Source organism: Centropristis striata, chromosome 16 (assembly GCF_030273125.1).
Source record: "Centropristis striata isolate RG_2023a ecotype Rhode Island chromosome 16, C.striata_1.0, whole genome shotgun sequence".
In the NCBI taxonomy this organism is placed as follows: Eukaryota; Metazoa; Chordata; class Actinopteri; order Perciformes; family Serranidae; genus Centropristis; species Centropristis striata.
The window spans coordinates 24,982,293-25,009,312 of record NC_081532.1 but is presented as its reverse complement, the minus strand read 5'-3'; the positions used below and the strand labels follow the sequence as shown (position 1 = coordinate 25,009,312).

At 38.0% G+C, this 27,020-nt stretch overlaps 2 protein-coding genes across 2 annotated transcripts in view; both read left to right on the top strand.

Moving 5' to 3' along the window:
* Positions 1 to 7,437, top strand: part of ankrd6a (ankyrin repeat domain 6a) — a 35,256-nt gene extending 27,819 nt beyond the window's left edge. Inside the window, exons 12-15 of the mRNA XM_059352914.1 lie at positions 494 to 607; positions 1,513 to 1,813; positions 3,035 to 3,396; positions 5,874 to 7,437. Coding sequence (XP_059208897.1) covers positions 494 to 607; positions 1,513 to 1,813; positions 3,035 to 3,396; positions 5,874 to 6,059 — 963 coding nt within the window. The 3' untranslated portion in view covers positions 6,060 to 7,437. The remainder of the gene's footprint in view (positions 1 to 493; positions 608 to 1,512; positions 1,814 to 3,034; positions 3,397 to 5,873) is intronic.
* Positions 7,438 to 18,641: 11,204 nt separating this feature from the next.
* gja10a (gap junction protein alpha 10 a) lies at positions 18,642 to 24,379 on the top strand. Its single transcript, XM_059352916.1, has 2 exons — positions 18,642 to 20,055; positions 24,306 to 24,379. The coding sequence occupies exons 1-2, from the start codon at positions 18,642 to 18,644 to the stop codon at positions 24,377 to 24,379; spliced, it is 1,488 nt and encodes a 495-aa protein (XP_059208899.1).
* The last annotated feature ends 2,641 nt before the right edge of the window (positions 24,380 to 27,020 follow it).

The window sequence follows — 27,020 nt, the reverse complement described above, 5'->3', positions numbered from 1 at the left end:
CAAAATTGTGACTTTAATTTGTTTAGGAAATATGGTCAGAACAAGTAAAATGCAATACAGGACATCCTATTAACGGATTAGAATTGTTAAACTTAGCCTCGTAACAAAAAATACGCTTTTTGATATTAGCTACTTTTTCACATTTGTTTCCAGTCACACCCACATTTTGGAGAAGTCACTTCTTAAGTGTCACCATTGGTTCTTATGGGTTAAAATTATGCTATTGTGTATTGTATCGATTGTACCTTAAAAAATATAAATAATAATCAAACACCATTTTAGGGGGCAATATCACTGAAGAAAAACATTTTGACTTGTCATAAAGACACATTCACATATAATAGGTATATTTTTAGCAGCATTTTTTTTTTAAAGTTTCAGTTGAAATTAAAATTTGGCAATTTTAATGCTAGAAAGTTCCAAAAAGGTTACATAATTACTTGATTCAGATTTGTTTTTACCAAAACATGTTTCTCTACTTTGGCTTGGGCAGATTAAAGTGTCGGACATGCTGAACCAGCAACGAGCAGCAGCAGAGAGGAAGAGGATGGTTAACCAGATGAAGCAGAGAGCTGCCCAGGGAAGAGAGGAGGCTCTGATGGCACAGGTAGGTCTCCATCTAGTTTACTCTATGCTTCCTGCCTCAAATACACTACACTGCAAAAAAGCCAACTTGTATTTTTTGGCCTAAAACAGTGATTTAAGTAGGTAAAACTTGGAAATATAAATTATTGACATTTAGGGCAATAATGTAAGTTAACACAACAAAGGAAGCCAGTTGTCTGCTCAAAAACAAGTTGTTGAGTTGTTGTTACTTATATCTTTAAGTTGGGGTTCAAAACAAGGGACAATAGTTCTGCTAACTCCTATTTCTTTTTTATGAAATGCAGGAAAGTGGTGAAATTCGGTCATTAGCGAAAGCTAGCGGCTAACTGATGCTAGCGGCGCTGCTTGTTACAGCTAAAAGAGTAGCCATTAGCGTATCAATGCTAACTCAAACTTGTGGTCGCAACATTAGCTGACATTTCATAGCGGCGTTACAATCGTGCCAATTTAACACAACTTCTTGGCTAAGTATTTAGCTAAATAGCTTGCTAAGCTAACTACTTAGCTGACCTCTTGGCTAAGTATTTAGCTAAGTAGCTTGCTAAGCTAACTACTTAGCTAACTTCTTGGCTAAGTAGTTAGCTTGGCAAGCTACTTAGCCAAGTATTTAGCTATGTAATAATACAAAAACTTTTTTCATCATAAAGTATGAGAGGCAAAACAGAAATAATGATCTGTTGTTTTCAAAAGCAAGATATTTAAAGAATACTTGGAATATTCAATCATAAAATAAGTTGATATCAAAAGATAGAGCACAGAAACACACAGCAGCATTAAATAACATGGGAAATGAATGCGGGTCATTTTTGACCCGTGTTGTGCATTAGAAGGGGGGTCAATATGTTGTGCATCAAAGGGTTAAGGGAAGGTTTGATCATACAGCAGTTTGTTTCTTATCTCAAGCAGACAGCAGTGACTCATGAACTCAAGAGGTGGTGTATGTCCCAGCTGAAGGACATGGACATCCACATCCCAGCAAAAACCCAGTACTACCAGCTCCTGCCCTCACAGTCTGTGGAGCAATCCGTAGTAGACACTGACCTGGAATCACTCCCCCTGCTGTCTGTGGCGTCTGGAGACAGCAGCACGTCACTGGCTACCTACGTCAACATCCTGCCATCTACATCTACCTACAGTCTGGGAGGCCCAGAGCAGCAGCAGATGGGGAGCAGGACATACTTTGAAATGAAAGTTGACAGGTCACCAGGTATGTCCATGTGACTTCATCTAATTATAAAGGAACGTTTTCACAGCAGAAAGAAGTACAGCATGTGATGAGGTCCAACAGAAATCAAATCAAAAATTAAATCAAAATTACTTTATTCATCCCCGAGGGGAAATTCAGTTATTCTGGTATCTCTGTTAGAATGAGACAGCCTGATGGCTCAAGGAGAGAATAACAATAATAATAATAATAATAACTAGAAAATTTCCTCTGGGGAAATTTTGAAAGGGCCACGGGGGCTACTGCCGGTGTGTGTACACTACAATCTCTCCACCACCTCCTCCAGTGTGTCCAACCTGGCTCCAACCACAGAACCAGCTCTTTAGACCAGTCTGTCCAACTGCCTTCATCTCTGTGTGTGATGCTGCCTCCCCAGTAGACTGCAGCATAAAACAACACACTACCACCACAGACTGATAAAACATCTGCAGCATCACACTACACATGTCCAGAGATCTGAGCTTCAAGAAGAAAAAGAGGCAGCTCTGCCCCTTTTTGTAGAGAGCGTCTGTGTTTAGGGACCAGCCCAACTTATTATCCAGGTATACACCTAGATACTTAGAACTTGGCACCACCTCCATGTCCACCCCACAGGTATTCACTGGCTGAAGGGGGGCTTGAACCTGTGGAAATCTCTGATCATTTCCTTAGTCTTTGAGGTGTTCAGTAGGAGATAGTTGTTGTGACTCCAGTCACTCAAGGCTTTTATCAGAGCCCTATATTCAGATTCCTGTCCATTCCTGATACATGCCACAATAGCAGTGTCGTACGAGTACTTCTGGATGTGGCAGGACTCAGAGTTGTATTGAAGTCCGCTGTGTACAGTGTGAACAGGAGTGGAGCCAGAACAGTGCCTTGTGGAGCCCCTGTGCTGCTTATTAATGTCCCAGAAACACAGTTCCCCAACCTGACATACTGTGGTCTTCCTGTCAGGTAATCTGTGATCCAGGAGATGAAGAACAGATCCACTCCAATCCCATATCAGAGATGTAATGTGTGAATTGACATAAAACAATATTGACCAGTTGCCAAGTCAAGTTTAAAAAGAAAACAGTTTGGCCTTTTACTCTGTATATTTCAGCTATTGAATGAATGCATGTCATTTGTGTGCTGTGGTTCTCTGTTATGGAGACATAAAAAATTCCAACATTGATCCATTTTGTATTAAAAAAATGTTTTCTCCAACCCCACACCTGTCACCAGATGACTATGAGAACACAACCCTGTTTCCTCTGCCTGCCAAGCACACCTCAGGCCTGGGCCCTGTTGACCCCCCTCTGGCAGCTTCCAGCCTGCAGACCAGTCCCATAACTGCAGTGGTGCCCCTGTATGAGGAGGGCTTCTCAAGCAGCAGCAGCCAGACCAGCATCAGCACCCAGGGACCCAGACTGACCCAACAGGAACACAACTGTAGCACACAAGACAGAAAACACTTTGGGGAACTGATGAGTGCACACAGATACACAGGGATCCACAGCGAGGGCACCAGGACACTGGAGTTCTTTATTGAGCGTCCCACTGAGCCCACGTTCAGCCAGGAGAGGAACAATCAGCACGCTATAGAGGTAAATGAACCCAGGGTGTGATAGGGATTGTCCCCACAGCAGCCAGTGACCTGTCAATCATGCAAACATGCTCCTAAACATCCTTTTCTTTAAGAAGTCCTTTGTTTTTTTTTTCAATAATATTTTTTATTGAAGTGCATATCAAACTTTATGTCGAATATACAAACATTTTCATTTATATCCCCTCGAACATACATTCAGTCACACAGACAAAGAAAATGAGTAAATAAAATGGACAGTGACAACAAACATCAAACTAATACAAAATAAGTACTAAAATGAAATAAATAAGACTAAAGTGGAGCAAAATAAAAAATAAAAATTAAATTAAATAAAAGGCAGGATCATTTCATAACCTGTTGTTCAGTCAGTGTTATCCGTTTCATTGGTCAAGAATGACATAAATGATTCCCAAATCCAAGCAAACTCCTCCTGTTTACCTTTAACAATGTATGTCAATCTATCCAGTCCAAGACAAGTCATGAACTCCTTCTTCCATATTGCCATTGATGGTGGTTCTACATTTTTCCAATATAGTGCAATCACTCTCCTTGCATGGAGAAGTCCAAAGTCGATCATTTTTGATTTCCTCGTTCTGATGGAGTCCTTGGGGTATATTCTGAGTATACAGACTGTTGACGTCAATGGAATGCTGCACTTATCCGTGACAAACATTTAACAACATTTTCCCAAAATACCAAAATCTTAGAGCATTCCCATAGGCAGTGAATCAGAGTTCCCTTTTCAGTCAGACATTTAACGCAAACATCAGGGATGTTAGGAGAGATATGATTAAGAAGTCCTTTGTAGTTTTGGTCATCAATTCTTTCCGTAATAATAAAGTTGTAGAATCTATCTCTAGGATTGCTTCAAGCATCACCATGGTACCATCGCATCACCATGATGTTTCCGTTGAAGCCATTTATTGTCACTATGCACACATTTAGAGCAATAGGAGATGATGAGGCTTGACTGTTATGGTTTTCTATAAATTATAAACAGGAAAACACACAAGAGGGTCGCGAGATGATTTCTGGGGGTCGCCAAATCATTTTGGAAGTCAGCTCTGTCTCCATTGTCTTAAAGTGTTCATGTGTTTTAGTCTTTTTGGTAATTTTGTATCTTTTTTGGTCGTTTTGTGTCTTTTTTGGTCATTTTGTTTAGTTTTTTGGTAATTTTATGTCTTTTTTTTTTGCAATTTTTTGCCTTTTTTTGTTTCTTTTAAGGGCCATTTTGTGTCTTTTTTTGGTCAATATGTGTCTTTTTGTGGTCATTTTTTGTCATTTTGTGGTCAATTTGAGTCCTTTTTTGCTGAATTTTATGTAGTTTTTTGGTCATTTTGGTCAGAGAGATGTTTTAGTTGTTGTCTGTTTCATTATTTGTCCAAAATTCGTCGTATCAACTGAGTTTGTATGATCTGAACTGTGAGATTCTGTTCAGTGAGCGGGGGACAACATGCATGTTAAATTGGGGGTCGCGACTCAAAAAGGTTGAGAACTACTGCTCTAGAGTCCATGAAAGCACCTGCACATGACTTCTTCATGACGTGAAGACATAAAAATGAAGCAACATCGAGTCTTGCCATCAGCTTCCCTCTAAAGTTCTGGCTTGAAACTTCATGCCAGATTTTTTTGGATTATATTTGACCAAGTCAAACCAGAGATAATGTCAAATATATTTAGTATAAAAATATAGAACTAGAGATCCTCATTTTACCTCTTATATGTCATATTTTCAACCTGTATTCATATTTTCAACATTTAACATTCTGTGAATTTATTTGAAATGTGTGATTGAAAATATAATTTTCAAGATCAGATTTTATGTTTTCCTTTTGTTTCTTTTGGGTTCAACATTTTTATCAAGTAAGTCAAAGTTCAAAATTAATTATCAGGACATGTAGGTGAGGTAACGCTGAAAAAACTGATACCAACATGGCATGGTAAAAAAAAATGTAACAGATTTTTTAAAGGACATAATAGCCCAAGATTTCAGAGGGTTAACAATTAGGTACCTAACAAACCATGAATATTAGTACTCTAACCAGGGGTGCTGAAATTACATAACATAAGAAATTAAACATTCTAAATTAGTTTATAAGGATTTTTGCATTTCCTTAAGAGCTACAATTAACAAATCATGTGCACTGCGAACTTACACACAATATTATGTCTGTAGTCTCAAGGCAAACAAACAAGATGACAATTATAGCATTTACCAATCTATACTGGTCAAACATTTAATCACATCCAGTCTACAATTGATTTATTACCTCAGAAATTTTTTTCAGGACAACACTATGTTCTCAATCACTAGTAAAAAATCATCTCCAAGAGAATTTGTTCTAATAATGGCCCCATTTAGAAGAAAATAGAAGAATTGTAAGATTTGGGGCGTGGCTACCTTTGATTGACAGGTCACTGACTGATTAAAAAAAAAAAGGAAACCCTTCAAATGTGCTGCTGTCTTTCTGTCAGGTGACTCAGCGTTTCTTTGAGACGGTGTCGACTCAGCTGGAGCGCTGGTACGAGAGGAAGATTGTGGAGGTGGAGCAGCAGACGGAGCTCAGAGCCCAGCGGGACAGGACGGAGCTGCTGCAGCAAATAAGCTCGCTGGAAGAGGAGCTGCAGAGGCTGAAGACCAACGAGAATGCAGAAAGCTGATGCACCCAGAGAATGGATGGACTTCTGCACTTTGAGTGAACATTTAAAAACTCTGCTTGAGCTACAGCAGGCAGCAAAATGGGAAAATGAGACAAAAAGTCATAACTGACTAAACACCAACCCGATAAACAAACAAGTACATACATAGATGCTGTAAGTCACACTGTAGATCCAACAAAAGTATGGCTTACATATTATAAAGCACATTTATTTCCTTGAATTGTGTTCCTCAGCCACCCGGCCCTCTTTTTCACAGTTGTCCTATTGTTTGTCGTGGTTCTTCCCACCAAGGTTTTTATAGTTAACGAAAACTAAAATTGAAAAAACATTTTCATTAACTGAAATAAAAATAAAAACGAGTTTTTATTTAAAAAAAAAAAAACGATAAGTAACTGAAACTGTATTGTGTGGTTACAAAACTAACTAAAATTATAGTGAAAATGTCCTTCGTTTACGTCTTTGTAAACTTTTTTCAAACATAATCCAGTGTTTCTATTAGGAAGAGGATTCTGTTAGTGAACATGCAGGAACACATGGTAAATTTGTTTACTGAGACTGGGATGTCTACACTCAAAAAAACACCCAAACCCAAAAAACACCTGGAACTGTAAGAGTTAATAACCTTATTGGGCTGCGATGGATAAACCAATGGAAATAAAGGCAAAAAGATTATTATGACCTCTTTGAATCTGGCACCCAACACATAGCCCATTACAAAAAAATTAATAAAAACTAAACTAAAACTAAGCATTTTCAAAAAAAAAAAAAAATAGAAACTAATTAAAATTAACTGAATTTGAAAATAAAAATTCACAACAAAATTAAAACTAATGAAAAATCCAACCTTGTTTCCCACCCAGTGAGCTTAACCTCTGTTAACCCCACTGCAGGGATTAGGGTTAAATATTTCAATAGTTTCCTGCTGACACACTGTTGTTCTGGTATTATACTTACCTTTTTTTCAGCCAGCACCCTACATGTCAGGGTGGAATGAAAATGAGCATTGGATGCAACAGCTGATCTTTTTATCATGTGTACAGGATCACTGTGAACATGGCAAGCAAAACAGGAATGATGTTGTTGGAGCTGATGGTGGAACAGAGACAAAAGTTCTCAGTCAGTTTCTTTTGTAAGGATGACACAGCCAGACATATACATTAATTTTAATATATGTTCACACACACTGCAAAAAAAGAAAAGTTGGGTGAACTCAAAATTTCAAGGCAACAAACTTCGATAAAATTTTAAGTTGGACAATTAAACTAAATATTTTAAGTTTTTTTTTTAGTTTGCTCAACTCTGAATTCAGATTTTTGTCAACTCAACTGTAAATTGTACTAATTTATAATTTTACATTTTAATAACTTTTAATCCTTACTTCTGCAATATGCTATTGGCACGTTTGTAACGCCGCTATGAAATGTCAGCTAATGTTGTGACCACAATTTTGAGTTAGGATTGATACGCTAATGGCTACTCTTGTAGCTGTAACAAGCAGCGCTGCTAGCATCAGTTAGCCGCTAGCATCGGTTAGCTGCTAGCTTTCGCTAATGACCGAATTTCAACGCTTTCCCGCATTTCACAACAAAGAAGTAAGAGTTATCAGAACTATTGTCCCTTGTTGTGAACCCCAACTTAAAGATATAAGTAACAACAACTCACCAACTTGTTTTTGAGCAGACAACTGGCTTCTTATTATATAAAGAGTCACTTATTAGAACACATTTTTACTATAATTATCAGATCTTTAGGTATCATTGCTTAGACTTTGTGTATCCTTCTTTCCTTGTTGTATAAATCTGAACTCTTGTTTCTTTACTCAGCTGCTTCTATTTTATCCATTTCTGTGGTAGTTTGTCAGAGATATGAACACAGTTGAGATTTATTGGGATTTTTGTATCCAAACTCTCAAAAGCCAAAGAGCTAAAGTGAATAATGCAAACTGTGATTTGTTTTTTATCTTTGGATTGAAGTTGTGACTCTTCCAAATCTTCTCAACCCTAAAACTAAGCCCTTCTTTTCTTTTGTTAATATTTATTCACCAATGATCTGATAACATCAATGTTTACCTAAAGGTCAATGGAGGAAAATGGTTCAATTCAATAAAAGTAAAGTCTGATCATGCAGTAAACACATCCCAAAAAAAAACAGAATCCATACTGTTTTTTAAGAAAGCCATTGCAAACAGAAAATTTAAGTTGCTTCCAAACTTTTGGCCTGTAGTGTACTTCCAGGTATTAACAATAACTGATGGGGGTAGCCTAATGTTTAAGGCAGATAGCCTCACTGTCGCTCTCCCTGTTTCATGTATTTATTTATTGTTTTAACGGTTTACTGTTAAATCAAGTCAAATGCCCTATTGGTTCTATACAGGGGCCTCCAGGGGCCACTGCCCCTGTGAAGAAGCCCTTGGCCCCCTGCTGTGGCCCCTGTGTCAAATTAATATTTAAATTATCAATTTATAACGATGAAGGACAGAACCATTTTTACCTATTTTTTGTTCAAACAATATCTCATTGTACACAAAAGGAACCCAGCATGTGTACATTGTATTATAGTTTAATTGTGAAATAAAAAGTTGTGTGTATATAAAAAAAAAGATCATTCTGACTGTACTGCACTTTCAAAATAAAAAAAGTAATTTTCCACAAAAATGAGAAATGTCATAGTCGATCAAAAATAGTTGTTATTGTTGGTAAGTCTCATTTTTTCAATCAATGTATTTGTATCTTCCAAATATACTTAAATTAGATTTTTAAATAACCTAAAATAAAGGGTTTTAATGCTTAAATATAATCTTTGCTGTTTTGTAAAGTGCCCCTCTGATTAAACACTGGCCCCTGCTTAGCCCCCACAGTAACACTGGTCTAGAACTGCCACTGCCCTATTGCCATTATGAGTACTATGATTGAATTGAATACAGATTAATATGACTGATGCATTACCCTGTAAGCAGTATTGTGTTGTTTTAGAATAATCTGTGTGTCTCTGTGGACGTAAGTCACTATCTGTATTTGTGTCTCTATCTTTATATCAAGGCAGGAGTTGGTGATTTGAAGGTTTGTTGCAGGTCAGGTCATGGACATGATGTGCTGAGCAGAGAGCTTCCTCAGGGACAAAAAAAGTCCCGCCAAAAGACCGCACGGGACGGCTCATATTCAAATTAGGGGCGTTTTGGTGAGTGAGACCCGCCTTATTCTGGGTATTCGACTGTAGTGGAAACACAGCTTATATAGAATTGTCGTTTTACCATCACAATGACTCTAAACTGTTTTATTATGTTGAAAATGCGGTATAGTTCTGCTTTAAATGGAAAGACTAGCACCTCAAAATTGGAACCTGGTCTCACAGGAATCCGTGAAATAGCCATGGATTCGCTTAACTCAAAATCTGTGGAATAGCCACGGAATCACTCAAATTTCCGTGAAACTGACACGGATTACGATACAATGCAAGTTTTTCTGATTGGTTTGTTCCAAGTCACATGACTTTCAAGGTCCCGGCGGTCAGAACAAAAAACATGGCGGACAGTTCTCTCATTTTTAGTGAAAAAATCAATATTTTGACTTAGTTTCTGCATAAAAATGGATTTCGATCACATTTCTAGCAAGAAATATATGTTTTATTTTCTAAATATTCACTCAGTGAATGTACATAATCACTTTGTATGTTGGAATAGCCACGGGATATGACTGTCATTAACTTGCATTGTAGCGAAATCCGTGTCAGTTTCACGTAAATTTGAGTGATTCCGTGGCTATTCCACGGATTCCTGTGAGACCATGTTGCAAAATTGACTTGAGTAAATCTACACATTAACAGTCCACCATTTGTTGCTAAGTGAACTGGGATTACCAAAATCAGTCCTCCTGAGGACTAGGAGAATATCCAACTGGTGGGTGGGTTGAGATCTAGTGTCAACAAACAGACGGATTGGATAAAGTCCCGCCTTCACTGTTCAGCTGTCAGTCATTCTGATGGGCGGAGTCCTGTTGAGCAGCGGTTGGTTGTGTAATCCAATGATCCTGCTGTGACATCTGGCTTTTGGCCCCAGCGACCACAGCTGCAGCTTCTGAAGGGAAAATCAAATCAATGCTCCATTGACTCTGTCAGAGCGCGATGGAAACCTAATTAAAGGCCCTCCAGGCACAGCTGGTCATTTTATGCAGCCAGGCACCAGGGCTCTAAAATCAAGCCAGTAATATGAACTATTGCTTTACTCTGTGTACGAGGGGAGGGGGGTCTGTGGGCCTTCCTCACAGGGAGAGTGCCAGCATTCAATATGTTGAAACCCCATGCCTATGTCATGGCATTGTTAAGCAGTTTGACATACAGCAATGCGCTATGATCTAAGTTACATTGCATACTCAGTACACCATGCACAACTGATATAATCCATATGCTGCAGGAGGGCCGAGAGAATTCATTAGCGATGCTCTGACAGTGAAAAGACATAATGATTCACACATATAGAAGAAATAAATGTTTAATGGAATAGGAATGGCACAAAACTGTCCAATAGTTTAAAAGAAACTGAAACAAGACATTGTTTTGGTATATCTATGAAATGTACTTCCAACTGTTGGGTATTTACTGACACATCCATCTATTGTATTGTATTGTTATTAATTCTGTGTATTTTATTGTATTTTATTGCTGTTTCTTTTCTATCTTTTTTGTACGGTGTCCTTGAGTGCCAAGAAAGGCGCCTCCAAATAAAATGTATTATCATTATTATGATTATTACATTGAGAAAACTCCTATTCTGGTTGTGGCACTTTAACATCATTAAAGGGAAAGAATCATTTTAAAAGCATGAGTCTGCAGTCACTGAGCTGAACAAGCAGAAAACATAATATCAGCATGGGAAGTTCATATGTGGTGAACAGTTACTGTGGGCATTCAGCATTTATTCAGTGTTTGTGTCCTGATGATGTTAAGGCCAGTAGTTCTGCTCTTCTTACTCTGTTTTTGTCTTCACCAGCTCCTGAGAAAAAATATGTTAAACCTTTAGCTGCTAAATGCTCCACTATGTTCCAAGGTTATTATAGTTAATGAAAACTAACGAAATAAAGAAAACTAGAATTCGCTAATTGAAATATAGTAGTAATATTTTTTTTTTCAAACGATAACTAACTGAAACTGTATTTTGTGGTTACAAAACTGACTAAAACTAACTAAAATTATAGTGAAAATGTCCTTAGTTTTCATCTTTGTCAACTTTTTTCATCCGTAAACCTTTTTGGTTGATATAAAATCTATTTCATCTATCTGGTTTTATGACTTAATAAACTTGGAAAGGAAATAAAGGAACATTTATTGTGACTTTTTTTAATCTGGCACCCAACAAATACCCCATTACAAACAACTACAACTAATAAAAACTAAACTAAAACTAAGCATTTCCCCAAAAAATAAAAACTAATTAAAACTAGCAAACTCACTCTAAAAATGAATCAAAACTAACTGAATCTGAAAACAAAAAATCACAACGAAATTAAAACTAAAAGTAATGAAAAATCCAAAACTATTAGCCTATAACCTTGCTATGTTTTCCAGCTAGTCTCTTTCTGTCTCTGTCTGTTGTTTGCAGGAGTCCAGTGGATTCCTCAGAGCTGCTGGGGCTGGAAATGAGGATGGCAAAGGCAGTGAAACAAAACTAAAACAGTTAGGAACCTAAGCCTGTTAGAAAGCCCAGTAGTTGAGGAGAGAGTTGGCGATAAGTCTCTGTGGGTTCACTTTCCACATTATACATCGCCATTTGACCAGTTAGCAATACAAACGTATTGACTGCTGCAGCTTTAACTACAGTATAACAAAATGCAGCAGTATGAAGTTCTCCTCAGGTCCTCCTGATCTTTATCTGATCACATTTTGTTGAATGCACGTGATTGCCAGAACTTCACCGAGAGGTTTTCTACTGTGAATTTAAATGTAAATAAAAACAAAAACTGTAATTTAGACTGAAAAGTCCCTTTAGTTTTAGGGTTATTGCGTCCTTGCGACAATATGGAATATCTCCATTCATTTTACATATAAAAGTTACATTTTTACATTTGAAACTGTGTGTTTTCTACAGTTTTTTCAAAAGTTTTGTACTATTTCTTGATAAAAGTGTCTACTGCGGTTATGTGCAATTTTTAATTTTATGTCCTATTTCATATGCGATTTGACTGTACTTTTTACTGTAATTTCTTACATTTTTTTTTACAACATATGCCTAACCACAACATCCCAAAATAAGAGCTGTCAGCAATACAGCAGACACACAATCCAAATGAGATATGAATGAATGAATGAATGAGTTTATTTAAAGGACAGCATGTAATACCATAAATCATTGTCACTCCATGAACAACAACAACAAGATGGTTGCATCGGATTTAGCAGTGGTGCTTTTTTCCGTAGTCCTACATTGGGGGATGGTAACACCCTAGAATATTTTTTTCAAGGATAAAACTTTTAAGAGCATTAATAAAAATCATGGTGAGTCCTACAAGGGTAAAACTTTTCCTAATTAAAATTAAAATCATAGCGCACATCTGCTCGTAGGTGCATTGTTGTTTAGTTAAGAGCCTGCTGAGATATGAAGGCTGTCTCTTGTCTCAGTTACATGTTTATGTTGAGGGCACCAGAAGCAGGCCCGATGTGAGAGAGCAGCCATAAACAAACATCACCTCTCCTGTCAGAGAGGCTGATATTGATGGCACTGGTTGGAGTTGGCACTGCTGGTGTGGGAGGAGGGCGGGGGTGGGGGGGACATTGTCCCGTCGGGAGGCGATCGATGCTCACATCCTGTGAACCCTGCATGTAACACGGGAGAGCACTCCCAACACACAGCAGCCTCAGCACACAAACAGAGACGACCAAAGAGTGAGGCGAGCAGAGGGATGTGGAGTGGAGGACCACCAAACACCTCCATGGGGTAGCCATAGGGACACAGACACTTCCTAGGATGCTTATATAAACAGGATGAAGTGCATCAAGAGGCAAAGGAGGAACCCACACCAGTGATATGTAAGTGCTGCTGAAATGCTCCTTTGCTCTGATGTTTTTTCACAAGTGTGCAACACTCTGGTGACTCAAGATGTTCTCAGGTGGCATAATGCTAACTTTAAATGTTATACTTTTATACTTTTATTAATTCTTCTTCTTCTTCTTCTTATTATTATTATTATTATTTTGTAAGAAGAAGGTAACCTGACCTTCTAACAGAAAACCAAACTATGCTCCTTGCATTTTATTTGCATACAGAGAGTATGCAAATAAAATGCAAGGAATTGTTTCCTATTGCACTGCACAGCTTAATGGTATTTTGTATAAATGATTGTGTATCAGAATGGGCTGTTGCAGTGCTGGTGGTGGGGGGGTGGGGGTAATTTTTTTTTTCTATGGAGCTTTTTTCTATGACAGTTTTTTTCTATGGATGCCTCCATAGTTGAAAAAGCGCTAAAGTGCCCTCTAGAGTGGTAAAAATGAGAGGAAGTGCCTTATTGGCTGCCCTTTACACATGCAAAAAAAATGATTGGGTGCCCTCTAGGGTGCCCCTTCATACAATAAATTATGATGATGTGCCCTCTAGTGCAAAAAAATGTTATATCTTAATCTTAATCTTAATGAGTGCCCTTCTGGTGCCTTGGTGCCTTTCTTTGGTAGCCGACGAACAGGGAATGCGAAAGAGGCGTTGTTTTCATGTGTTGTCGATATGACCAACAGCTACATCAAGTGGTACTAAAATCCGCAACGAAGCAAAAAGCGGATTAATACTCTGCCTGTACCCGTGGTAGAAAAGCAATAATAATATATTAATAATAATATATAATAATATAGTATCACCGAACTGATGCATTTTACTTAAAAAATTACAAATTTTATCCCGGGGGACTCCCCTAGATGGTTCGGTTCAATGGTTTTAATTGTCAGTACCATATCATTAATTACTTTGATCGGGATCTCCTTTAACTTGATGCTAATTGTAATCAAGGATGAGGACTATTTCATAATACATGATGCATCATAGCTTTTTGTGTGCTGGTGGGGCTCCATGTTGTGCAGAATGTGCCCTTTTTATTTTTTCGCCCCTACCCTTCTAACAGTCTGAGTCCACCACTGGCCTGCTGGGTGATGCACACCAAAAAGTTATGGTAGTGACAAGGACAGACTTGACAAGAGTTTGATGCACACTAAGCTCCAATGACATGATTTTATCAACAATGTTTCGATCGCATGTTAATAAAAGTGATTTTTCATCATAAAATCATGAAGTAATCTTCTCTTTAACCCTTAATAGGGCACTCATTGAAATACTTGCAAATTTCAACCCTAGAGAATATTGGAGGATATTACATACAGCCAGAAAGTGTAAAAAAAAACATACGAAAATAATATTTTGAGAAAAAAGTTTACGAGATCAAAGTTGCAAATCTACGAGAAAAAAATGCGTAGATTTATGAAATTTAAGTGGTGAATCTGGGAGAAAAAAGTTGCTTTTTTCCCACTTTTTTCTCGTAAATCTGCAACTTTTTTCGCGCAGATTTCCCACTTTAAATCTCTTAAATCTGCAACTTTTTTTCTTTAATCTAGTAAATTTGCCACTTTTTTCTCGAAATATTACCTGAAATTACCAAATATAGTTCTTTGCCTGATAAAGGGTTAAAGGGTTAAACAAGTCTGTCTGAGCAGCAGACTGCTGGGATGATGTCATCCATATGAACCATGTGGAGCTGATCCATTGACTGAATAATGAAACAAATGCTCATACTAAAGAGCAGCTAGAGAGAAATACTGGGGTAATGCATTAAATGTATGCGCAAATGTCCAAAATTAATCACTAATTCACTTTCTCCGTCTTGTGTTGACACTTCAAAGTCATTTTCCAGCTGAGGGTGATATTTGTTTCAATGGGTTTTTATTACATCTAAATTGTGCTCAAGACTGTGATTTCCCTGTTATTGACAGTAAATACATAAATGCCCTTTGTTATAATAAAGTTGTGTAACAATGCCAGACCACAGTTTGACTTCTCTCTTCTTCAGTTGTTGGGCTTGTTTATACGGAGGCTGTAAAACACATGTCCTGTTCAGTCAGACATCAACATGAACCCTACTACACCTGATTGGATGAGCACATCACTTGCTAGGATTTTGCAGTTTTAGAACAATGTGTAAATTATATATCCAGCACATCTCACTGGAACTGTTGTTTGTGATGTTTGGAAAGGATTTTCTGATCGATCCAGTACGTACCTTAATACATTTTTAGTCAAGTCAAGTCAAGTCAAATTTATTTAGATAGCAGAAACAGAAATATACAATATACATACACTAAAAGTTGCATTAAAATTGTATATAATACAGATAAAATAAACCATAAAATAATGTGACATACATGAAAACATAAAAACATATTAAAAACATTAAAAAATGAGGGTAGAGTAGGGTAAGAGGTAGTGGTATTATCATTGTTAAAAGAAACAACAATAGTAGCTTTTAAAAGAGCCTTTTACCCTTTACCTAACTAAAAGCTTGAGAAAAAAGATGTGTTTTAGTCTGTTTTTAAAGGAAGACACTGTTGTAACAGAGCTGAGTTCATGTGGTAAAGAATTCCAGAGAGTAGGACCAGAATGGCTGAAGGCAAAGTGTTTTTTATTCTGGTGATATTAAATGTTAGTTTTTTTCTTAACAATTCCCATGTGCATATTCAAACTATGGATGTTTTCTACAAAAAAGTACTGTGACAAATCAGAAGTCATCATCATCATCATTCCTAAATCTCTCATCAAATCCTCCCAGAACTTCTCCCTGTCCATCCACGGCTAGTGTGTAGTGTGTTGTGTAAAGCACTTTGGATAAAGGCAATATAAGTGCACCCCATTTACTTCCTCTCACGTCTGTAACATTTGCATCTTCTTTGACCAAAATATCAAACATATCACCAAAACAGCCTTGTTCTATCTCAAAAACATTGCCTGCCTCCATCCCTCTCCCTTTCAGCTGCTGAGACTCTCATTCACGCTTTCATCACATTCAGACTCAGCTACAGCAACAGCCTACTGTACGGTTCCCCGCCCCAAACACTCCAATATATAACAATATATCCAAAACTCTGCTGCCTGTCTTCTCACCCGTGACCACATCACTCCTGTCCTCCATAACCTCCACTGGTCACCAAGACTAAACACCGCCTTGTTGGGACAGGGCCTGCTCCACTGCTGCACCCTCACACCTTTTAGAATCTGCCTACAACCATTGACAATCACAGTCCCTTCTTATGGACCAATTATATTTGTACTGCTCTTTTTTTTTGTGATCAAATTTTTATTTGGATTTCAAGGACAACAATCATCATCATCATTCAACAGCACATAAATAAAGTAATTACCAAATATAAACATGTGCATACCCATGTACGCACACACACAGATACACACATACACGCCGAATAATAATAATAAAATGACAACATAACAATAAAATGAAGATATAACTGAAAATTAATAATAAAAACACAAAAGGCAAGTAAGTAAAATAAAGTGTCACAAATGCAAAAGGAAAAAAAGTGCCAATGATGTATAACCTCGTTAGATCTATCAAATGTTTAGATGCCATCCACAATTTGCAGTAGACAGTAAAAAACAGGGAAAATAAACCAAAGAAAACAGGACCAGAGGGGGTGCTGCTCGTTTTTTTCTTTTTGTTTGTTTATTTTTTCCGCTGTGCTCACTGAACAGAATCTCAAGCGTATAGTTCAGATCATACAAACTCAGTTGATACGTTTTTGGACAAATAATGAAGCAGACAACAACTAAAATACGAGTACAAGTATGAATCAAATACGAATACGAAATCTTTATTATCCACTGAGTGGAAATTCCTCTTTGGTTTCACCATAGATGAAACCATGTCTCAAAACAACAGAATAAATAGTAAAACAATAAAGAAAAAACATTTCAAGGATAGAAAAATATAAAATAGCCTATAGCAATAACTCTACTTCACACATCACCCATTCAAGTACAAAATTCCATAAAAGCACACCACAGTAGGGGTGGTCCGTAGCATAGTGGGTTACACAGGCGCCCCATGTATAGAGGCTACAGTCCTCGCTGCGGTGGAGCCGGGTTCGAATCTGTCCTGAGTTCCCTTTACCGCATGTCACCCCCTTTCTATCTGTCTCTCGCTTTCAATAAAGCATGTAAAATGCCAAAAAAAAGAATCTTTAAAAAAAAAAAAAGCACACCACAGTACAAATCAAGTTTATAAATGTAGGTATAGGACCTTCCTTATTCAGAGAACCTGCTGTGCAGGGAAACCCTCAGCAAAGAAAAAAATAAAAAAAACATCTCCCCGTCTGAAATTATTTAATTTAAGATTATTTTTTTGCATTTATATTTTTTCCAAAAATGCCCTCCCTCTTTACCTTGAACACACGCTGCACATAATCCCTTCTGAGAAAGGTCGGAGGTCAGAGCCACGGACACTGTGAAACAGTCAGAAAGTATTGAGAGACGACTAACATGCTTGGTTTGGGTATCTTCCTGGGATTCTAAAATGACCAGCATTGTTCTAAAACGACAGCTGGGTATCATTACAGCTTGGGTTTTATTTGATTTTAAGATTTGGCCACCAATTCTATCGGTGATAACATTGTACTCACCAAAGTAATTCCTCTTGGATTTTGGAAAACTGAAAATAGGCGCAACAAATATAAGGACCTTGACGTTCAGAGAGGCTGAAATAAACTCCCAGGTAGCTACATTATTTGAAACGAAAAGTGTCTTGTTGTATTTATAGCAGTTGTGCACACTTTTCCTGTGCAGTGTGGTTTTATCAGTGGCATCACTGCTGCGGCGTTTTCTTTACCTTCTGTTCCACAGGAAGCTGTAACCAATCTGGATAAAGTCTCACCTTTTTTGCAACCTGTCTGATCATGTGACTGCTTGTGTTTCTTGCCTTGATGGATTTATAATAATTCAGTAAGGATTATCTGACATCTCAGTTGACACTCACCAAAGTGAGTACACTGCAAAAAGGTGTGTCTAAAAACAAGATAAAAACACAAAATCTGAGGGAAATGATCCTGCTGCATGGACAGATTTCTTAAATTAAAATGATTAAATCTAGAAATAAGCATGTTGAACTCTTAAAATAAGAAATAACTCTTAAATCAAGATAAATTATCCAACACTTCTAAATCTAAAGTTTTTTTTTTTTATCTTGGTAAGAAACAAGTCATTGTCAGGTCACTCTGCTCGGGCCAGTTCATCGCTGCTTGCAGCTTTAATTTATCTTATTTTAAGAGTTAATTTCGTATTTTAAGTGTACAACATGCTTATTTCTAGATTTAATAATCTTAATTTAAGAAATATTGTCACGTGAAATTATCTGTCCATGCAGCAAGATCATTTCCCTCAGATTTAGTGTTTTTATCTTGTTTTTAGACACACCTTTTTTGCAGTGTACAATGTTATCATAACCAATAGAACTCATAGCAAAATCTTCACTAACGTGTAATATGTTCTATGTGCATTTTGTGTCTCAACAGTTTGAAGAAATGTGGCAGTGAAGTGGTGAGAAGCTGACCATGGGTGACTGGAACCTGCTGGGCAGCATCCTAGAAGAGGTTCACATTCATTCCACCATCGTGGGCAAAATCTGGCTTACCATACTCTTCATCTTCCGCATGCTGATCCTAGGAGCAGCTGCTGAGGACGTATGGGACGACGAGCAGTCCGAGTTTGTCTGCAATACTGACCAGCCAGGCTGCAAGGCGGTCTGCTATGACCGTGCCTTCCCAATCTCCCTCATTCGCTTCTGGGTCCTGCAGGTCATCTTTGTCTCTGCACCCTCGCTGGTCTACATGGGCCACGCCCTCTACTGCATCCGAACACTGGAGAAAGAGCGCCACCGCAGACGGGCCCTGCTGAAGGAGGAGCTGGATGAGGTTGAGTTGGCACTGGAGGAACAAAAACGCGTGGAGAGGGAGCTGAGGAGGCTGGACGAGCAGAGGAAGGTAAAGAAGGCTCCTCTCAGAGGCTCTCTGCTGAGAACCTACATCATCCATATCCTTACACGCTCTTTGGTGGAGGTCTGCTTCATCCTGGGCCAGTATGTACTCTATGGTATTCAACTGGAGCCCCTCTATAGGTGTGAGAGGCTGCCTTGCCCCAACAGCGTGGACTGTTACATCTCCAGACCCACAGAGAAGACCATCTTCATGGTTTTTATGATCGCCATTGCTGGCGTGTCACTTTTCCTCAACCTTCTGGAAATATCCCATCTGGGCCTAAGGAAAATCAAACAGACACTGTATGGAGAGAGGTACACAGAAGACGACAGTTTGGTTTACAAGTCCAAGAAGAAATCCTTACCAAACCTGTGTGTGATGAGTAATGTATCACCTCACAATGGGCCTTTGACTCAGACCTTCAAAGTGATTCCAGAGGCGGACATGAGGCCTCCTTATTACAACAGTGGGTTGAAAGCCAACCAAGATGCAGCAAGACACAGCCAGACCAGCTATATCTGTCCCCAAGCTAGAATGCCAACCAGGTCTGGCCAGAACTGTGCAATCCAAGACACCAAAACCCATGAAGGTCCAGAGGTCCAAACAGCTATGGTGGACCACCATCCAGCCTGGGCTTCTACCATGTCCAATGTTGAGGGGAGTGCAACAAGCCATCATGAGTATCCTGGTGAGGGAGAACACCCTAACCCCAGCCATTTTGAAGCTCTGCTGTCCTGTAGCGCCTTAAGGTCCAGTGCTCTCAAAGCCCTGGATGAGGTCGAGAGAAGGGAGTCAATGGGGAGCGAAGTCCTGATCTCTAACCCCAGGAAGACCAGCTTCATGACCAGGCCACCATCTGAAAGCCTGTCATCCATCAGTGGCTCCTCGAGCCTCTCCTTACATACCTCAGAGGAGTCGGATGAACTGGGCTCTCTGCAGGGAGACATGCCGATGATGCCGCCTGCTGGAGGCCGAAGAATGTCAATGGTGAGTAAATACTACCTCATTTGTCTGAATCATTTGACACTTGTCCAGATCATCGAAGGGAGAGTTAGGCTACGTTTACATGATGACGGTCTGAACAGAAGACGCAAAAGTGGCGTCACGTCTTCACTTTTTATTCCGCGTTTAGACGAGCGTTTTCAGGAGGAAATCTGCTGCATATGGTGACGCTAAAGTGTGTGGAATTGGATTGTATGCATGCCAGATGGCATCACTTAAAGCCATAAGAGCATCTTTGGGCATGTGGAAGTTTTCACGCCACGCATTTTCATCAGCTACTCCTTCCACAAAGTTCTCCACCATCCACTAGATCTCCCAGGTCTCCTCCAAAGCCGTCTGGCTCCTCCCACCAATCGGTGCATCCAAAATGTGATGGAGGTAATTCCAGAGCCTTCTCTGTTCACTAATACTATCTGTACATATCCTGTACATTTGGTGGAAAGACTCTAGAATCTGTAAGTTTATTAGAGCTGCCAGAGCAGCTTGAAGGTCCAACGCATGGAAATAATCCCACATGTTTGTTTATTTCCCTGTACTGGAGCATGGATGTGACGTAAACGCGTACCTGAGCAGATCTGAGCAGAGTTTTGCGTCTTGGGAGTGTAGATGACACGCTACGGTGGAGCGGATTACAGTTTTACACTCTGGAGGCTGGTTTCACATTTTTGCGTTTTTAAGCCCCAAAACGCTGTCACCGTCTAAACGAAAGGCACTTACGATAAAATATTTTATAGTTTTTACCCGTAAGCGTCCTCGTGTAAACGGGGCCTTAGACAGAGCAGAGTGCAGCTGACAATCTGGGAACATGGATTCCATCCATCTAGTGTCAAAAGTCTAATAGTCCTTAAACAGAGACATTCTGCTAGATTATTATCAAAGAAGCTCACGAGAGTTACAATGTGCAACCATCTCATTTGGCCAAATACTTAATACTTAGAGTTTTGATGAAGCTAAAGAGTCAAAGAGAAAGTGGAAAGAGACAGCAGAAGAGATGAAGTAGAGAGAGAATGCTCATTTCTGATGATTCACACAAACCCTTGGATAGCCAAACAGGCAGCCTGCCTCCATCCAGTGTTCTCACTGGAAGTCATGGAAATCAAACAATAGCCGTGTTTCCACTAGGGGGGAAGTGACCACCAGGAAAGTCTCAGGCCACACCCTCTCAAAACTCCACTCACTCTGCGTTACTCCACTACAAGTTAGCCTCCAGAGGGATTTAGAGACTCTGGAGGTGACGTATTGTTTTCACCGTCGCTAATTGTGCACAACCTCAGCAGCTGAAAGCAGCATGGCTAATTATGCACAGAGTCTCCGCTGATCATAAACATAGTGATTGTGAATTAACAGCATGCTAACTGTGCATGGAGTGTCTGGTGCTTGTTGTAAACAAACAGAGATCACTAAGTGAACACCTCCTGTAGCAGCAGCACATACATACTGTACTGCTACAGAGCTAACTGTAGCTAACTGCCGCTAACGGCGGCTCTTCTTTACAAGCCGGCCTCTAGCTCGTTAGCAGCTCGTTAAAAAGAGTAAGAAGGAGTCGCTGGATTTGTCTCCAGTCGCCTTCTTGAAAAATAGTCGCTAAGGGGATCTGAAAAGTTACCAAATTTAGCAACAAAGTTGCTATGTTGGGAACACTGCTTCGCCGGCTTTTACAAATGGTGTGTGTTGTTGTCGTGTTGAGTACTACGTCACATCCTGCTTAGCGATCTATCCAATCAGTAACCAGGCTGTTTTCAGGGGAGAAAAAAGACCCAGCTCTTCTACAGGGACTAAAAAAGTCCCGACAAAAGCCGGCTCCGGACTGCTCGTATTCAAATTAGGGGCGTTTTGGCAAGTGAGACCCGCCTCATTCCGGGTATTGTCCGGCTATTACCCGGTAGTGGAAACAGCCCTAGTGCTGCTTGCAGATGATTCCCTTCCGTTCTGACAGGAAACACAAGACAGCAACAACTGACAGGAGGCAGTAAGCTGACTTATAGACAGAACAGAGGGACAACACTGAATACTATTTCACAAGGTCATATTTGTTGAATTGTATGATTGTATAGGGTCAAAAATAAATAAATTTAAGTATAAATTACATTTACACACAAATAAATTCAGAATTTTATTCTATAATTCTATATTTTAAAGTGCAAATTAGATTAAATATGAATTCTTTAGACTATAACAAATCTTTTAAAACACAAATGTGGTTTAAAACACTGTGGAGTCAAAATTGGTTTACACTAATTAGTAATTCATGTTCTAAATGATTGTAGAATGGAATTACAGAACATATTTGTTATGACATTTTTGAGGGATTGGAAGACAACACATTGTTAGGATTATATCTGTTGAACCCTGCCGTCTCTTTAACATCCCTTAATGTGTTCAAAACACTTTGTTATGTTCTGTTTATAAACTGATTCATCTGCTCCCATAAATGTGTTGTTTTACCTCTGCTGCTCATGCTACAGTTAATATTAGGGCTGGGCGATATGGACCAAAAGTCATATCCTGATGTATTTAGGCTGAATATCGATATACGATATATATCCTGATATGTTCAGTCCAAGCCAAATATGACATGTCACAAGTAGTTTTATTGAAACCGTTTATTTAAGTGAACATAAATACTGTTTAAGAACAGGAGTACCTTTTTTTTTAAAAATCAAAGCTCCATAAAGTGCACATTTAAATAAAAAAAATTTCTTAAATAAAAATAGCCTATGAAATAAAATATGCCAATCTTTTTCTGAAATAAATATATTTGTATGAGAAAAGAACAACGAACATTACAAAATAACTGAATATGACAAACCCTCGTAAGGGCAGCATTTATATATAAAGAAAGGGAAAAAATTTAACTATATCGATATATGCGATATGGTCTAATTCCATATCACATTTAAAAATGTATCTTTTATATCGATATATTGCCCAGCCCGTTTATATCATTGCTGCATTCACTGTCACCTCATCAACAAACGATAAATGTTTGGTAACACTTTACAATAACCAACTAAGTGATGTTTATAGATGGTTTATAGACCAATTATTAACCATTTACAAAGTGCTATACATATTTAATATTTAAATGTTTTAAACCAATTTCTTAAAGGTGTATGAATCATTTCAAAATCATAACATACTTAATATGGTGTTAAAAATGTTATAATCAGTGCAACTAAAACTATTAATTAACTATTAATTATAATTTAATTGTTTGTTAATGGTAAAGTAACTATAAACTTACATTAATATACCATCTATTTGCCATTTATAAAGTATTTAGTTTGTTAAAAATTAATACATTATGTATTCACCATTCTAAAGGGCCTATATACGGTTTATAAATGATGATTAAAGATGAATAAACTATCTGTTTACCATTTATAAATTATGGTTATTGTAAAGTGTCACCAAATGTTTTCATCTTCACATTTAGTTTTTCTTCTGCACTGCAAAAAAGCCAACTTGTATTTTTTTTGTGCCTAAAACAGTAATTTAAGTTGGTAAAACTTGGAAATATAAATTATTGACATTTAGGGCAATGATGTAAGTTAGCACAACAAAGGAAGCCAGTTGTCTGCTCAAAAACAAGTTGGTGAGTTGTTGTTACTTATATCTTTAAGTTGGGGTTCACAACAAGGGACAATGGTTCTGCTAACTCTTATTTCTTTGTTGTGAAATGTGGGAAAGCAGAGAAATTTGGTCATTAGCGGCTAACTGATGCTAGCGGCTCCGCTTGTTACAGTTACAAGAGTAGCCATTATCGTATCAATGCTAACTCAAAATTGTGGTCGCAACATTAGCTGACATTTCATTGCATGTTACAATCATGCCAATTCAGCACATTGCAGAAGTTAGCAGAAGTAAGGATTAAAAGTTATTATAATGTAAAATTATAAGTTCAAAAATCTGAATTCAGAGTTGAGCAAACTCATAAACAAAACTTAAAATATTTAGTTTAATTGTCCAACTTAAAATTTTATCGAAGTTTGTTGCCTTGAAATTTTGAGTTCACCCAACTTTTCTTTTTTTGCAGTGTGTACACTAATTTTGGAATTTATAGATGATAAAGATGGTAATAACTGCTTTTGTTCCCAGATGTGATTTGTTTACTGAAATGTGCAAATGTGATGATAGTCCATTTAAAACAATAATGCTTAATATGTGGAGCTCAGTGAACACCACATACACACTGTGTGTTATCAGTCGGAGTCACAGCTGTCCTCTTGTCTTTTTCAGAGCATGTTTCTGGATATCTCCTCTATCATGAAGAAGTGAAGTGGCGAGGCTTACATCATGGCCGTAGGAGCTGAGTTCCACAAACTTTATCAGTGATCCAGCCAGCAACATTGATTCACCACTCAAGTCACATGGGGCCAAAACCAATGACACAGTCAGCCATGATGAGGCAGCGACTCAGTGCCAAAGCCCAGTGTGTTCTGGAATTAAAGCACCTTAGATCGTATTCATGTGGGTACTAACAGGAAAGGATTGTACCTTTTTTTTTTTTTTTTTAAAGTGGACATTTTTCCATGTGTTGGCTGAATTTTTAAGATCGATTGAATCTGGAGCAAACTCCTCAGAGGATCTGTTTGCTTCTGTAACATGGACTTTATGAGCTTCAAACCCTTTTTCAAGTCTAAAGACTTGATTAGAATCTGAGTGTATCTGTGTATAGGCATTTATATACGGTCAGTTTATGAGAAATTATGATACTTTATATTGTAATCAGATTAAATGCTTCTTAACAAAACAGCAATCATTTTGTCAACAGATATTTACTTAAAATCCACACAACAACACGACACTGTAGAATTCTCATGCTTTTGTTTTATTTCTCAAGGAAAAATGCCGAGACAAAATGTTTTTTTTTCTTTAAAACCTTCATATCAAATAAACAAAACATGACATGTTGCACAATATTTACAAAAAATTGAAACAAAACATTCAAAGATAAAAAAGGAAATGAGAAATGCTCAATCTGTATTTAACAGTCATGTTGCAGGTACTCAAAAAAAAACACGTAAAAAATGGCTCACCAAAATCTACAAATACAATGAAGTAACCACTGTAAAAAGTTATAAACAACGCCACAGAAACTGTCTACATGTCTATCGTACAGTCCTTAAGAGGTATGCTGAATTATCCAGGTAGATAAGTGCTTAGAGTCTGTTCAACTGAGATTTAAAAATCCTCAAAATTCACAATCTGAGATTCAAGTGGCCTTCTGTAAACAGATTGGGTTAAATAAGTACTTCCTTAAGTCAACCTCAATGTATTATTATTTCAAAAAAGCATTTGATTCCAAAACAATGAAAGGAAACTCTTCCCTGATAACCACTGCTCATATTTTAAACAATGACTGTTGTGCCTGGATAAGATCTGCATTCAGAGATGTTGGAAGGTTGGAAACTTCAGCATTCTTTGTTGAAAAAAAGTTATTCCATTGACCATTCAGAGTTCAGTCCCAAGTTTGTTGACATGAGTAATCTGATGTTAATATTTCAGTAAACTGTGTTAGCTGGTGGTTCTGAATCATGGACCACAGTGGTCCAGAAGCCTGCAGGTTTTCCCTCCAGTCTACTAACAGACAGGCCTTTAATGTGTCTGCTTTTATTTCTTTCAGTACAGTTGACACCAGTGATTCCCAACCGGGGGGGCCTGACCCCCCTAGCGGGGCGCCAAAGATCCATGGGGCGTCGCGAAGCCCTCTTGATTTTAAGGGATGTAATAAATCTAATGGGTTAAATATATACATCTATAACTATGAATTTTAAAAAAGCCAATCTACAAACTCACAACACATGACAAGGCTTCATGCAAGTGTGAATGGCTTACTTTTTTCAAAAGTAAGTAATTTAGCATATAAGTTTAAATTTAACTTCTTAAAACCGAAATTTTTACTGTGTGTCACATCACTGTGTGGCGAGAACTCGGCGAGCTAGCCCCCAAGAGGGGGGTCGCCAAAGTTTACAATGGTAAAAATGTGGGTCCCTCAAGAAAAAGGTTGTGAATCACTGGTTGAGACTACTGTCCTATGGAGGGTCAGTGAACATGTCAGCTGTTATGCTGTCAAAGCAGAATGATCTGATGCATTGGGACACCGAACCAAAGCCAATTTCAAGTCTCCTTAAGTTCATTTTTATATCATACAGAAGTAAAACCACAACAGAACATCATTCAGTGAGTGTGCTTTATGCTCGGCAGCAATAGAAATGATTGGAATTGACAATCAACGGGCTAAAAACAAACAAAAAGAAGAATCCCTGTATCATTTGTTCTTTCCATTTTCAATTGGCAATCAAAAATCAAATAATGAAAAATTGACTGGTTATTTTGGTATTTGTTTTTATTATAACACAAAAAATGAAAAAAAAATGCTTGTTTTTTCATATTTCAATATTAGGCTCAGGTCAAAAATATGAAATGGAAAAACAGGCACCAGCACTGAATTTGGTTTTTAATATTTAATTGGTCGGGTTTACGTGACCCGGAAGTTTGACTGCGTGAAGTGAGCTGTCATTCGCTTCTCTGTAGTCAAACCAGCCGCCCCTATATAATAATAATAATAATATATAATGTAGTGACCCGTATTGTGATATTTATGGTAAAGTCATTGAAACTGCTCCAAGTGAGATGACATGAAGGATTAACACTTTACTGTCATTCTTTATCACTTTTTTTCAATATAAAACTCTTACCCACAGAGAGTATTAACAAGTATTAACTTGACCATGTGAAATAATTAAATTGCATTGTGCCGAAAATGTATTTGAAATTCATAATAAAATGCACTTGAATATTCACTGTACAGTAAATATTCAAGTGCAGTCAAACTTCCGGCTCACGTAAATTAAATAAAAATCAACAATTAAATTAAATATTAAATATTAAAATCAAATTCAGTCCTTGTGCCCGTTTTTCCATTTCATACTTTTGATCTGAGCCTAATAT